Genomic DNA, 14,318 nt, shown 5'->3' with positions numbered 1-14,318 from the left:
ATGAGCATCATTCATTATTCTCCCCCAGTAATTAAGGTTAGGATATGTATTTTTATTCCAATCCATTCTTCTTTTGCAGCATTTAAATAACCTTTATCAGATTTGATGGTTTTGTTACAGACTTTCACAAATGTGGGGATTAAATTGTGTTAAAATGTACAACACAGTGATGTCATGTTTTGTGAAAAGGACCCAGGCACAGAGAGACTTGATGAATTTAAGAATCTTATGATTTAATAACATAATTTGCAGACTTGCACAGAGATGGTAAAATGATGATGACTGATAACAGAGATGAGGACAACAGACGACGAGGACAGGGAGGAACAGGGGTTTAAATGCACCAAGGAGACAGTCAGAGAGAACTGGAGACATTTAACCTCCTATGACCTGGCGTCCACATATGTGGGTTATTTAGACCAAAATACTCAATTTTGCTCTACAAGGGCCTGATAGCCACTTACGAGGACAATATACTGCTACTGTTCTATCGAAATTTCTTAGAAACAAAAATCAGGTAAAAAACAACAACAACTTTGTTTTTACATTCATCAGGTCCCAATCAGCCCAAATATCAAAGAGAAATTAAAAATGCATGCTGTGGAGGAGTTCGGGTGGATGCAGGGTTTAACAGAGAAGAAGTCTTATCGTGATGAGTAAAGTTTATCTTGCCTGGCTGGGCAGCTCTCTGGGTGCTCAGCACCCCCAAAGCTCTGATCCTAGAATCGCCCCAGGTTTACGTCATTGTCATGAGACACTCTCACAAACAAAATCACGATGGTTTAGTAACACAGTAACGCAGTGTGCTTATGGGAAAGTAACAGAAATCTAATTACATTTTTGCAATAGTAATCCCTTACATTACTCGTTATTTGAAAAAAGTAATTGGATTACAGTAACGCGTTACTGCCCATCTGTGGTCATCATCATCACATTCCAAGCCAGAGTAGGATCATACCACTATGTGAAAGAAAGAGGGGAGGGAGAAAGATGCTCCAAGGACAGAGACTGCAGTAGTACAGAGGGCTGGATTTAAATGCAAGTTCATCGGGAAAGTGAAGAAATGGGCAGAATCAGAAAAAGAGCAGAATCTTGATGCATTTCACTAATACGGACCTGAGTGCAGAATCTGTAAAATGACACCCATTTTTATTTTCACTCACTTTCCAGTGAGGAGGACAAAAGACCTTAAACCACATGACCTTAGTAGTAGCAAATGCATAAAAATTAAACTTTTATGAAAACGCTGAATACAAATTGCAAATACAATTTTTTTCTGTTCAGGAATGCAAGTAATTAACTGCAATTGGACAAAATAATAACAATAATATTAATAATAATAATGTGCTTTATTATTGGTCTTTTTTTATAAATGGTAATTTTCAGAATCCATTAATAACAATAATTATATTTTAACATTAAGAACATCATTTTAGTTAAATAGCTTGTGTATCTGGTGGATTAACCATTAAACCAATATAAAAAATAATTTTGGTAGTTACCAAAACATTAAACTGGGGCAGTTTTGCTCCTTAAACGTACAACTCACGACACTGTACGTTTTTATTGTATTTCCTGGCCTCTGCTCCATTCAGCAATTTAGACAGAGCATCAGTATTAATGACACAGAGATTATTTCCCTTCAGGAGAACTCCCCAGATCCCGCAGAGCTCCTGAATGACTCCCCCTCGTCATCAGTCAACCTCCATTTACCCCGTATTTCGTCCAACCACATTTGAAGAATGGCCCCGCCCCAAGAGGAAAACGCATTTCAGAACCGGACAAGTTGAAGAGAGCTTTTACCCATGAGGGCATAAATCACAGCAGGAGACCCAAAGCTGGTTTAAAATATCATTATTATTATTTATGGTACTTTTTCCTCAGATGAGTGTTTTTGCAGTTATAAAACAGGCCTTTTCAGTAATGCATGTTACAAAAAGAGACAAAAAAATGGTTTGTATTAAATCAAAATGACAGATGGAAACATGAACAGAAGAATTATTCTCTTTCTGAGGTCCAATAAGCAACTTTCTGTCCCTCTCCTTTCAAATCAGTACATTTCCAGTCAATTTATAGAGCAGGAATACATTTAATATGTACAAAACATGGGAGTAACATTAACTGGACATCTTAAGAAAACAAAATGATAATGGAATAAAATGTAGGTTTGTTCTTTGCTTCAGTTGATCAATAATTAAATGATCAAACAGATTGGACCAAAGCGTTTAAGAGCCGTTTCATTTCCCTTCAGCATCACTTTCCTTAGAAATCTTTGGAATGGGGTTTGCTCTTCTAGTTTTGAATTTGTATTTATTCAGACAGGCAGGTCTGGACTCCTTTCTGAGGTTTAGGCCAGCGGAAAAAGCTTGGAATTGGATTTTGGCAACAAATCCCAAATTACAAGACAGAAGTTGTTTTAAAGTTTAATGGAGGGTTGTAACAATAAACAATTAACTAGAAGTTCTTCTCCCTTTCAGGAAAGCTGAATTCTCTCCATTTTGTCAACAAAAACCACAAATTTCAGTTTTCAAACGGGTTGTATCTGCTCTCTAGATAAAATGTAGATGAGAAAACTGACACCACATATATCAATCTACTTCCAAGAGCGTTAGCTTAGCTTATCTTAGCAGAAAGACTTGAAACAAGGGAACACTGCATTTTGTTTGTTTAATGTGTACAAACTGCACTTTAAAGCTCAACATTTAACACATTGTATCCAGCTTGCTTTATTCATATAATTTTAATTCATCTAAATTTAATTTATATTTAAACAGTTTAATGGTTATTTATGGTTTATTTTGTGTTTTTTTGTGGTTAACCTAAAAGTTAAAACAAAACCAAAACAAGCTAAAACAACTACGCATCAAGTAGCTAGGTCTTTACACTTTTGTTCCAGTATCAACTTACCTTATACTTTTATAATAATTCATATTAAACTGTGTTTAACATTTACTTTATGACTCACTGATTAGATTGGTTTTGTTTAATTTGAGCTGAACTTTAAAACAAGGCTAAAATAAACAACTTAAAACAATTAGCCGCTAAATCCTAAATACCAAGGTGCTAGCTCCATTAGCATCAAGAGGTAGAGCTTTAAAACACTGCAGTTTTCACATGTTCAATCCTTTGTTTATGGATTAATAAACAAAATACAATGTGTTAATTATTTAACTTTGCTGGCAGAAAAAGAGTCGAGCTTGTCATTAATGCTAAACTAAGCTAACTGGCTGCTAGATGTAGCCTTATATATACTGAAAGGGTTTGACAGGGTTTAAATCTTCTTATCAAAAATAGCCAAAATTTATACAACATTTGGGACTCGAATACAAATTTTAGGGCAAAAATGGTGGACTTAAAAACATTTTTAAAACTTTACAGTTGCTTGAACAAGCTTATTGGACAGAAAAAATGAAAAAGGATGCACAAAGTTTAGTTTAGCACAAACCAAACACTTATCTGGATTCATCCACTGCCAAAATATACAGTAAACTTCAACTCCTTCCGGTCTTCTTTCTCATCTTTTACAACCTATTCCAGTCATTTCAAATATAAAAACCGCTATATACATTATAAACACGCATCTTCTGTACATAACGGTCACTCCGTGGCAGAACAAGTCAGTGAAGTGTCAAACTCCACACAGTAACATGTTTACAGCCACAGACATTACAGTAAAAAGAATATAAAGTGATATGACAATATGATGCTTAGATAAAACAGTATATGTGTTGCTGAAGGCTGTAGAAATGACATGTTTAGCTGTTAATAATCCTGCAAATGGCATTTCACAATATTGGCTTTAGTGTGGTTAATGTAAGCACCAAAAAAATCCTGTAATTCTCTGAACCAGGAGATTTAAATACATTAAAAACAACAACAACAAAGTGAGCAGCGTCTTAGTGACACATTCAACAAGCAAAAATGTCTTTGGCAGCGTGGCGCGATACTGGTTAGAGGACAATAAATGTTACAGTACGTGGTTCATAACGTGAAGCAGAGGGTACAACATTTTCTCACGTGTCCGTTCGGTCCACGAGAAGCCGCTCACTATGAATCTTCACCAGCTGTTTCACTCACAGATCGCCCCCCATTTCCAACACTGAGCATGCTCTGTGCTCTCAGATCGCATATCCTGGAGATTAATTGTTGATATGTTTTGGTAGATCTTTAGATTTATCCCTCCACTGCAGTCTGTAGTTAATGATAATAACAGTCTTTTTTTCCCCGTCTTTTTTCATTTTGACACCTTGGACTCGTGCCTCTCTCCTGGTCTCTGTTGTTGAGAGACCTCCATTCCTTCTCACCTACTTAGACCCTTGCAGGGTGCTGATACAGCTGTTTGTGTTGGACCTGAATTCTCTGCGTACAGGTCTGCTAAACCTTAAAAAAGCAGTTCGAGGTGCTAAATGTGAAGCTACATGAAGACTTCAGAAATCTGTGATGCAGTCAGTTTTAAACAAGGTGACGATTTCGCTATCTGCAGATGGAGCCAGCCCAGTTATTTCCAAGTTAATCAGCTCCTAGCAATGGTTTCATACTTGGTCTCAAAACAAGTGATGCAGTTTTCCTTCAAAATAAGAGCGGAGGTTCACGACGAAAATTGATGATGCATCCTTTTCTCAGACAGATGAAATCGTAATCACCAAACCTCCTTTTCTTCATATCCAAGTAAAGTCTACAAAAAAAAAAAAAACCTTCCTTCTTCTCCGCTTTCAAGCTTTGTTGTTCCTAATATTGTCCATATCCCATCGACATGCCCATGCCCATTCCCAGCCCCAGTCCCAGGCTCTCCCTCAGCCCCCTCAGCTGCTCTTCTCCCAGTCGGATCTTGTCCTCCAGCTGCCGCTGCTCCACCAGCAAGGCGGCCTTCATCTTCACAAAGTGGCTGCCGAAGGGAAAAACACAAAAAACCCACAGTGAATATTATTAAGACGTTTGAGGTAGAATGTTTAGCTTTGATACTTTGATTTATGGAGTTTTAACATGCTTTAGTGTCTGTTACACGCTGCCCTTCAACACAAGAAAATGTATTGAGCTCAGCTTATATTTAGTGAAGCAGTCAGATTCCCATGGTTTGCATGAGCTCAGGTGCATGCTCAGAGACAACCCCACTGAAAACCCAGGTCATAACACACATTATGCACATGACCCACACTTTTTAGAGTCATCCCGATATCTGGCTTCATGGCTTCCCTTGGCGGCCTGGATACGGTCTGACGTGATACTTTAGACCATCTCCACTGGATTTTCAAAGGTCCAGAGAGAACTCACCAGACGCTGCAGGATCTGTGACACTTTCCAGTCTCCAGATGAACCCATTCCAGAACTCCTGACTACACTCTTACAAAGAAAAGTGAGCTCTCACCGGAACTCTCCACCGGTGGGTTTGTTTATGTTGCCACACTGGGCATATATCCCACCTGTAGTCTCTGTGCTGCTCTGGAGAGAGGCAGCGGGCCAGCACGCGGCTCACAGCCTGCTCTCTGCGGTCTACGTGGTCCTTCAGGTCCTGAGCCTCGGACAGCTGCCTCATGAGCTGACGCTTTTTCTCCAGCAGGGGGAGCTACAGGGCAAATGGAGAGGGAGAATACAGGTATTTTAAAAACAAACCCTGATGCACTACAAGTCCACTCTGTCTACATCTGCTCTTGTCCTCGTTTCTCTCCACCCCCATCACCCTCACCCTCTCGTGGTGCTCCGTATCAGGGTCCAGTGTGTCCAGCGTGGTCTCCACCCTTAGCAGCCTCCCGGACAGCGACAGCAGCAAGCTCACCACCTTGTCCAGATCGCCGATGAACATGCGGAACTTGTCCACCTCGTTGGGCTTGCACACGGAGACCACCATGCTCTCCACCTGAGAGCAAACACGAAGAGCAGATTTACTGTAAGTCAGTGACGTGATGGACAGAGCTGATGAAACACAGAGCTGATGCAGTGGATGTGAAACCTTACCCAGCATCAACACGCTTCTTCATTCTGCATCCATAAGACTTTATTAAAAATAACTGCCATGAACTTTTCAAATAAACCTGTCTGTTTTTGTAGCCTCCTATTGGTTAGCTAGCAGGCTGAACACTATTAGCTTTAAAGGTCCCCACAATCTTACACTCACTTATATTTGCACTGTTCATTTGTGTTTCTTAAACACTTCCTTAAATGTCTTCTCCTTTAGGGTTTGTCACAGTGGCTCATTTGCCTCCATCAAACCCTATCCTTACCATCCTCCTCTGTCACACCAACCATCTGCATGTCCTCCTTCACTAGCCATAAACATTCTCTATGGCCTTCCTCTTAGTATTTAAACTCTACCTCTGCTCCCTGCATGCTTACCTATCCACCTGCCTCCATCTCATTCACACACATGGATTCTGTCTTGCTTCCACTGACTTTTATTCCCCTCCTCTCCAAAGCATACCTCCTCCACTCCAGGATCTCTCCCACCTGTTCACGACTCTCCCTACTGATCACAGCGTCGTCTGCAAACATCACAATCCACAGAGACTCCTGCTTGTCCTCATCAGTCAATAGAAAAAGGGGCTCAGAGCCGATCACTATTATAATCCCAGTCTGTGTGATCTTCGTGTTGGTGTTGTTCCTGGATCATCATATTTGTCCAGGATCAACACTGCATCTGACCAATCACACTGTTATGATGTCACAGAAAACAAAAATGCTGATGACATCCACTTAGGAGGAGAGGCTGTCCGGGTCAGTCTCAGGAAGGGGCTTAGGATGCAGTTGTGATTGGGGTTAAGGGTATAGTTTGGTTAACCCAAACCCCTATCACCACAATGTGATTGGTCACTTGCAATGGTGAACCTGGACCAGAATTAGTTTTTTGTTTTTGTTTTGTTTTTTTATCAGGAACAACACCAACATGAGGATATCAGATCGTGCATATCATCCCACCCCCACCTTGAACCCATCTGTCACTCCTATCGCACACCTCCTCGCTGTCTCGCTGTCCTCATACATGCACCACCCTCACATACTTCTCTGCCCCTCCTGACTTCCTCATGCAGGACCACAGCTCCTCTCTCTATCATATGCTTTCTCTAGATCCACAAAGACAGTGCAGCTCCTTCTGACCTTCTCTGCACTTCTCCATCAACACAAGAAAGCAAACATCACATCTGTAGTACTCTTGAAGCCAATGAAGGCAAACTGCCGCTCACTGATGAGCACCTCCCTTCTTAACCAAGCTTCAACAGCTCTTTCATCAGCTTCATCTCTGTGCAGTTACTGCAGCGCTACACATCACACTTCTTCTTAGCACATTAGATCTCTTGTGTTTAACCACTCTTGTGTGGTTAACCACACAAAACCATCTAAAACAAAGCAATAAACAGCTGTGCTTTAAAAAGAAAAAGGTACTTTTCTTTTAATCTGATTGAACAAGAAAAATACAACATGTTAATAAGTTTGTTGTTCTGTGCTGACATAATGACCAGGTGAACGAGTTCGTCCTTACCTCCTCTCCCAGCTGTGCATTGGCTCTGATGTCCTCCTGCAGTCCTCTCTGAGCTTCCCTCAGCACTCCCAGCTTCTTCCGGAGACTCTCCATCAGCTGTTTCTACACAACAGAGGAAGAACTCCTTAAAGCCCAATAACCAGGAGCGGTCCTCTCCCTTTATCTCCACCACACCCGTTCTTCAAACAGCAGTCGCATGAATTACCTTGTAGGTCAGCTCGTCATCCTTGTCGCGCTCTCTGTTATCTGTGAAGTCCTTCATTTGCGACAGGATCTGAGCCTTGGCCGTTGATGTGCTGTAATAGGACGAACAGCTGGAGCTAGCTCCTGACCGCCTGTGGAGAAGGCACCGGCAGGGGAGTTTATGTTATTCCCACAGTGATAAAAGACAAAAAGAGGTGCAAAACAGACAAAGCTGTAAAAATACGGTGATTACAGGTGCATGTAAAAGAAGTGCAATTAATTACGTGGGTTTAATGAGGCAAGACATTAACGAGCGGCATCTCGGCTCCAAAACTGTGAAACATGATGCCAAATGAGAGGACAGTAAAGTTTGTTTTGTCTTTTCGACACTGTGTAATGCTTAGGGGAGTTCTTTTTCAACATAATGGATTGAAATATTAAAAATAAATCCATGACTTAGAATTTTACAATTACTTTAACTACGTTTTTTGATAACTTGACCCGCTTCCACCTATATGGCTTTGTCTGGACTACAGGTAAGCTAAAATAAAAGTTTTCACTGTTAAGTCAAAGAACTTGTCTTCGTCAGGGTCCAATCCAGGCCTTTGGAAAGGTTCGTACGATGTTGAAATTAAAGATAAAAAGGGTATTGTGCCCGTTCACAGAGATAACAACCTGCTCCTAAACACATTCATGACAAAAGGTGCTGTCTTTAATTATCAGTGGGAAGTATGTGGAGGCCAGTCACAAACGTCCGGTTTCTGGGAGTTTACATCAAGGAGGATCTGATCCCAGAAAGCACAGCAGAGACTTTACTTCCCGAGTGTCCTCAGGAGACTAGCATTTTAACATACTGCTTCCACGTGGGGTTTCCTTGTTGTGTGGTGGCACAGAAAAAGGTCCAGAGGGTTATCGGTGTTATCAAGGGTTAAAATTATTGGAAACTGTGAGGACCTACACAGTTCCCACTGCCTCAGACAGCCTAACATCATAATCATATCATCACAGATCTCTCCCAGCCTGGTCACCTCCTGTTTAATCTGTGAAACAGACTAAAAAACTGTTTTTATGCTTTTCCCCTTTTTAAATCTGTTTTTAAATCTTATATAGTTTTATATGTTTTTTAGGACTGTTGAGATTGCTGTACATAATACAGTGACAATAAAGACACTTCATTAAAAAAGTGAAGACAAAAATGAAAAATAAATGTTTCTTTGTTTTCAGTTTTAAGATAAAAAAAAAAAGAACCCGTCCGTGCTCTATGTGGTGCTAATTACCCATCATGCACCTGTGTCTGCAACTACAAACCATCAGTAAACCTAACAGAGAAGAACCAAGTCTTTTGGAAAGGTTGTGGGAAACAGAATGAGCTTAGTGATGAGAACAGTTAAGTCTTGTACAAATCAAATGGTCTGTGTAATGCACACACACACACACACACACACTCTTCTCTCATACCTATCCAGGCTGTCTGTGCTGTGCTCTGCGGGTTGCGCTTCTCTCCAGCTCTCTGTGCCCGACTCGCCCTCACTGCTCTGGGGGAAGAGCTCCTCCAGGCTCAGCCCCTCTCTGCTGCTGCTCTCCCCACCCTCCAGCTCCTCCTCCAGGGAGCTGCTCTCCGCCCTTGTCCTGCCTGACGGCGACGCCTCAGAATCCGGGAGCGTGTCAATGTCTGTCTCCAGGACCGTGACTGGGAGGGCGAAGCACGGGAGCTCGCTTGTGATGGGAATGTCCTCTCCCGGAAGCTCCTCCTCCTGGAAGTCATCGATGTCGGTCTCTAAGGGGACGTCCAGGTCAGCCTCCAGGCTGTGCTCCGGGCTCGGGCTGAGGGTCGTCTCTGATTCGGTTCCTGTTTCAAGGATCTTCTGCTGATCTTCCATCTGGAAGCCTCTGTCCACACGAAGTTGCTCGCAGTCGGTTCGACTGGCATATCTACCGGAAGCCTCGATGACACCTCCGTTTTCTAAAATAGGAGGGGTCGCCGTGTCGCTGTGAACCCTGGGGGCTGAAGCTCTCTCCCACTCGGCTCCAGGTCTCACGCTGGGCTGCTGTTTGTAAGGTTTGACTGTAATTTTGTTGTGGTCTGGGCTGCAGCTGACGTCCGTTGCAGATGAACTACAGAGAAACAAGAGAATTAAACGATCACTTTCTGGCACAACACCTGTAGCTAGGGGGGCCAAACAATCGCATGAGTGCTGCTGTTTCACTGAGGAAGAATGAAGTAGTCGTGGTCAGCCAATCACATGACCACTTAAAGACAAAGCAACAAGGTGATATTTACCAGTTTTTAAATTGTGTTGATAGGCCGTAAAACCAGAGTTATGATAAACAATATATATGCTGCGTTTTTCCTCAATAGTTTCGTCACGTTTACTGTCTAAGGACAGCGCAGCAAGCGCTCTCTGCTTATGAGCAAAAAATAACAAAACAAAAACAGCCCGTTCGTCTTGGTGGAAAAATGCACCATGTCGACCAATTAAAAAATGATATGGCAACATGACATTTGGTTGTTTAGGAAGAGAAGGAAGTTTTAGGAGTGACGACGAGAGAGAGAGAGAGAGAGCAGAAAAAGAGGGAGAGCGAGTTTTGAGATGTGAGAGATTTGTGACGTTTAGCGTGTTTGGAGTGTGTAGTTAATGTGTTGTCTTGTGTAGTGTTGTGGATAGTTTTGAGTTGTGTGTCAGAACAATGAGGCGACTGCTGTCTCCAGGTAGAAAAAGGAGTGAAACACCTGCTGCTGTCAGACCTGCAGGTATCAGGCTGTGATGTTCTTCTTTATAGTGGACAGAAATTATTTTTTGGAGTGGCACAAATGATTTGTGTGGCATCTTATTGAATGCAGAACAGCTGATTGTTCTGTAGATAGTTTGAAATGGTTATTTTAAAAAGTGGTTGTTACAGTAAAAATGTAAATTTCTACTTTTATTTTATTTTATGTTTTTTTGTCTGATTTTAGATCAATTGTGTTAATACAGTCTGTCAAAATGAAAACATAACTGTACTTTCAGACACGTGAGGTTGTGCTGAAAACGATGAAACCAAACAAGGCAAAGTAAATAGTTTTTAAAGGTAAAATGTAGAGAGAAAATCAAAAGTAGTCAAAAATGGCCAATTATACCCTGGACCAGAGGGTTAAGTATAGCAATAGTTACTTTTCAAGTAATTAATTACTTTTAGAATCTTGTAACTCAGTTACTAACTCTAGTAAGTAGAAAGTAAATAGTAACTATAATTAATTACTTTGTCAAAGTAACTTGCCCAACACTGATTAAAATATTAACAGTGACTGATATTAGCCCATCAAATATTGATCTTTACTGGTTTTCTATGCCTGAGAACAGGAATCGATCATTTTCTTGTTTTGTTATGCAAACGTTTTTTCTTCTTGTTTTTCTGACTTTTCTAAAATAAATAATTCAACATTTAATGAAAAAAAAAAGTTATTTAGAAACCTCAGCATTTTCTCCAGTCTCACCTGCTCACACTGTTCTCCTTTGCTACTGAAGGAGGATGAGGCGGTGGAGGCGGCAGAGGTGATTCAGCCTCCCTTTCTTTATGGGGTGGAGCCACCGGCCTGAATCCCCTCCTGGAGAACATGGGGCTAGGCGGAGCAACGGTAATGAGGCGTTCCTGAAACTGAGGCTGATTCTGATTGGACGGGGTGATTGTGCGTTCCTGGGTTTGACTGCAGCTGCATCTCGGGCACCCGCCCTCCACCACTTCCTGCCTCTCTGGAGGAAGACTGAAGGACCTCTGCCTGGAGGTGTCAGGTGGAGGGACGTAGGTGGACAAGTGGGCTGAATAGTGAGCCCCTGGAGAGTTGAAGGAGGCAGGGATGGAGTGAGGAGCAGCAGAAGCAGATGAGGAGGAGAACAGGGCGTGGTGAGATGCTCGCCGGCGGTGGAACTGCTCCCACTTTGGGGGTGGTGGTCTTGGAGGAGGGGGTGTCTTTTTCCTGTTTTGCCTGGAAACACTCGATGCATCTCCACGTCTCATGTTGCCTTCCTCCACCTCACTCAGGGTCTGGCTGGTTGCCATGGAAATTGAAGGGGACCAGCGCTGGTTGCTGTCGAAGCGGAGGTCGTTTTCGGACATGGCTCGACCTCTGAGATAAAGAGGAGCTGGTGGAGGTGCAAAGGCGTAGCCGTTGTGGTCATCGGTGCTGCTGTCTGTGTGTCTGAGGCCCCATCGAGGCTGCTGCAGGTGCTGCTGGTACTGACCGATGTTCTCTGGAGGTCTGGACTCCCGCCTCCAACTTGGATAGTCCCTTTTGTTGTGGAGAAAGTAGAGTGTCACAAGAAAGGTTATTTTATAAATAAATAGAGAGTGAGCCAAGCTTATAGATAAAGGAGGAGCTCAGAAACATCGCGACACAAATTCCTTGTAACAGAGCTCAGCTGAGGATGAAAGGCTACACTAATCAGAGACAGAGCCAGCCTAGCTGTTTCTCACATTCACACCACGTGAATTTTCAGCCTTTGCCGGTGATTTCTATGTTTCTAACTTTGACAAAGCCTGAAATTTACAATTTAAAAACTTCTTCGGTTTCTTTTTGTCTAAATTTGAACAAAAACAGTTCAGTTCAAACGCCAAATGACTGCAAAAAACATTTATTATGACAATGTCCAAAGACTGCATGAACTGAGCATCAGAATGATGAAGAAATGAGATTTAAGTGACTTTGAGTTTGGGATGATTGTTGCTGCCAGACGGGCTGGTCTGAGTATTTCAGGAACAGCTGATTTGTGTGGGATTTTCCCACACAACCATCTCTGTGGTGTACAGAGAATGGTCTAAAAGGTCCAGTGAGGAAAACAGTGGGTGGGTGAAGAAGAATGGCCAGATTGCTTCAAGATGATAGGAAGGTAACAGCAACTCAAGTAACCACTCGTTGCATCAAAGGTATGCAGAAGATGGGCTACAGCGGCAGTAGACCACACAGAGTGCCTCTGCTGTCAGCTAAGACCAGGAGACTGGGGCTACAATTCACACGACATTTAGATGGCATGCTGAGGTTTTTCCTTGTATCACTGGTTCAGGCTGGTGTCGGTGTAACAGTGTGTCGATACACGTTGGTCTCCTTAGTACCAACTGAGCACCATTTAATTCACAGAGTATTGTTGCTGACCGTTCCATCCCTTTATGACCACAGTGTACCATCTTCTGATGGCTGCTTCCAGCAGGACAACAAACCATATCACAGAGCTCACATCATCTCAAACTGGTTTCTTGACCATGACAATGAGTTCACCGCACTCAAGTGGCCTCCACAGTCACCAGATCTCAGTCTAACACAGCACCTTTGGGATGTGTGGAATGGGAGATTCTCCTCATGGATGTGGAGCTGACAAATCTGCAGCAACTGTGTGATGCTCTCATGCCAACATGGATCCAAATCTCTGAGGAATGTTTCCAGCACCTTGTTGAATCTACACCATGATCAATTAAAGCAGCCGCAAAGGCGAAAGCTGTCCAACACTGTAATAGCAAGGTGTACTTAATAAAGTGTTGGTCGTTGTGTCCTTGGGCAAGACGCTTCACCCGTTGCCTACTCGTGGTGGTCAGAGGGCCCGGTGGCGCCAGTGTCCGGCAGCCTCGCCTCTGTCAGTGTGCCCCAGGGTGGCTGTGGCTACAATGTAGCTTGTCATCACCAGTGTGTGAATGTGTGGATGACTGGTTGTGTAAAGCACTTTGGGGTCCTTGGGGACTAGTAAAAGCGCTATACACATAGAGGCCATTTACCATTTACACCCTAAGTAATGATGTTTTCCTTTATCAAAGAAGCAAAAATAAAATGAAGTGTGTGCCAGTTATTGACTGCATTTATACAGACTGAAATCGTGAGCATTGTACTTGCTTTTATGCATGCTGGCAGGATTTTCTTACAGTTGCACGTCACAAAACACATGCATCTTTGATCCTCTATTTAAAACTGAAATACAGGAGTTGCTGCTGAGAGAAAACGTGCTTCAAACCTTCTAACTGAACAGAAAAGGTGGTTTAGAGCAGGTTGGGTTGAAATTTTTGTTTTGAATTGGTTCCAAATGCCACATTTTTCACAAATTCTTCTGATGACATTGTGGTCTATTTGTAAAGTGTGTATACTGTTAAAGTTTTGAAAATGCTTTTGGAAACAGTTTATTTGCCCCCCAAAATTGAGTCTTCCTGTAAAATAAACTGCTAAATAAAAACAATCAAAGTTCGAGTAACAAAAGAAAAGATGGACATATCCAGAGGGAGTATTCCTGAAAAAAAGCACATCAGGAACAAAAACACAGAGACAGTGAAAGTGGTTCAATTACAGTAAATGTTTCCTTTGTGCATACCATGCTCACTGAACCGTTTCTGTCTCTGGTCAAATCCGAGCAGAGGCCCTTTAACGAGCACTATGCGTCCTAAATGCCCCTCCCGCTAACATACATCCAACCGCATATCATTATGGTCACATTTCGAGCACGCGTGATTACTCCACACACTTAGAGCTCATTACAGGCAAATCACAGCCGGGCATGACTGAGTGGGATTTCCGCCCGCCAGTGCACAATGGCCCGACCGCACCTAAACGCCTCCGGAGAACCACACAGGGGATGGAGCGAGTGAAAAGAAAGGCCGTGAGCAAATACGTGAAGATAACCAGGTCAGAAAGAAGAAGGAAAAAAAAAAG

At 42.5% G+C, this 14,318-nt stretch overlaps 1 protein-coding gene across 1 annotated transcript in view; it reads right to left on the bottom strand.

The window, feature by feature from the left end:
* Window positions 1-1,447: 1,447 nt before the first annotated feature.
* shroom4 (shroom family member 4) overlaps window positions 1,448-14,318 on the bottom strand; it is a 107,403-nt gene continuing 94,532 nt past the window's right edge. The window contains exons 6-12 of the mRNA XM_087835422.1: window positions 11,130-11,921; window positions 9,113-9,769; window positions 7,677-7,806; window positions 7,472-7,573; window positions 5,684-5,854; window positions 5,421-5,563; window positions 1,448-4,885 (exon numbers count right to left, since the gene is read on the bottom strand). Coding sequence (XP_087691548.1) covers window positions 4,729-4,885; window positions 5,421-5,563; window positions 5,684-5,854; window positions 7,472-7,573; window positions 7,677-7,806; window positions 9,113-9,769; window positions 11,130-11,921 — 2,152 coding nt within the window. The 3' untranslated portion in view covers window positions 1,448-4,728. The remainder of the gene's footprint in view (window positions 4,886-5,420; window positions 5,564-5,683; window positions 5,855-7,471; window positions 7,574-7,676; window positions 7,807-9,112; window positions 9,770-11,129; window positions 11,922-14,318) is intronic.

This window comes from Neolamprologus brichardi, chromosome 3, assembly GCF_056152115.1.
Source record: "Neolamprologus brichardi isolate AB-2024 chromosome 3, ASM5615211v1, whole genome shotgun sequence".
NCBI lineage: Eukaryota > Metazoa > Chordata > Actinopteri > Cichliformes > Cichlidae > Neolamprologus > Neolamprologus brichardi.
The sequence above is the reverse complement of the archived record's forward strand: the minus strand, read 5'-3'. Positions and strand labels throughout refer to the sequence as shown.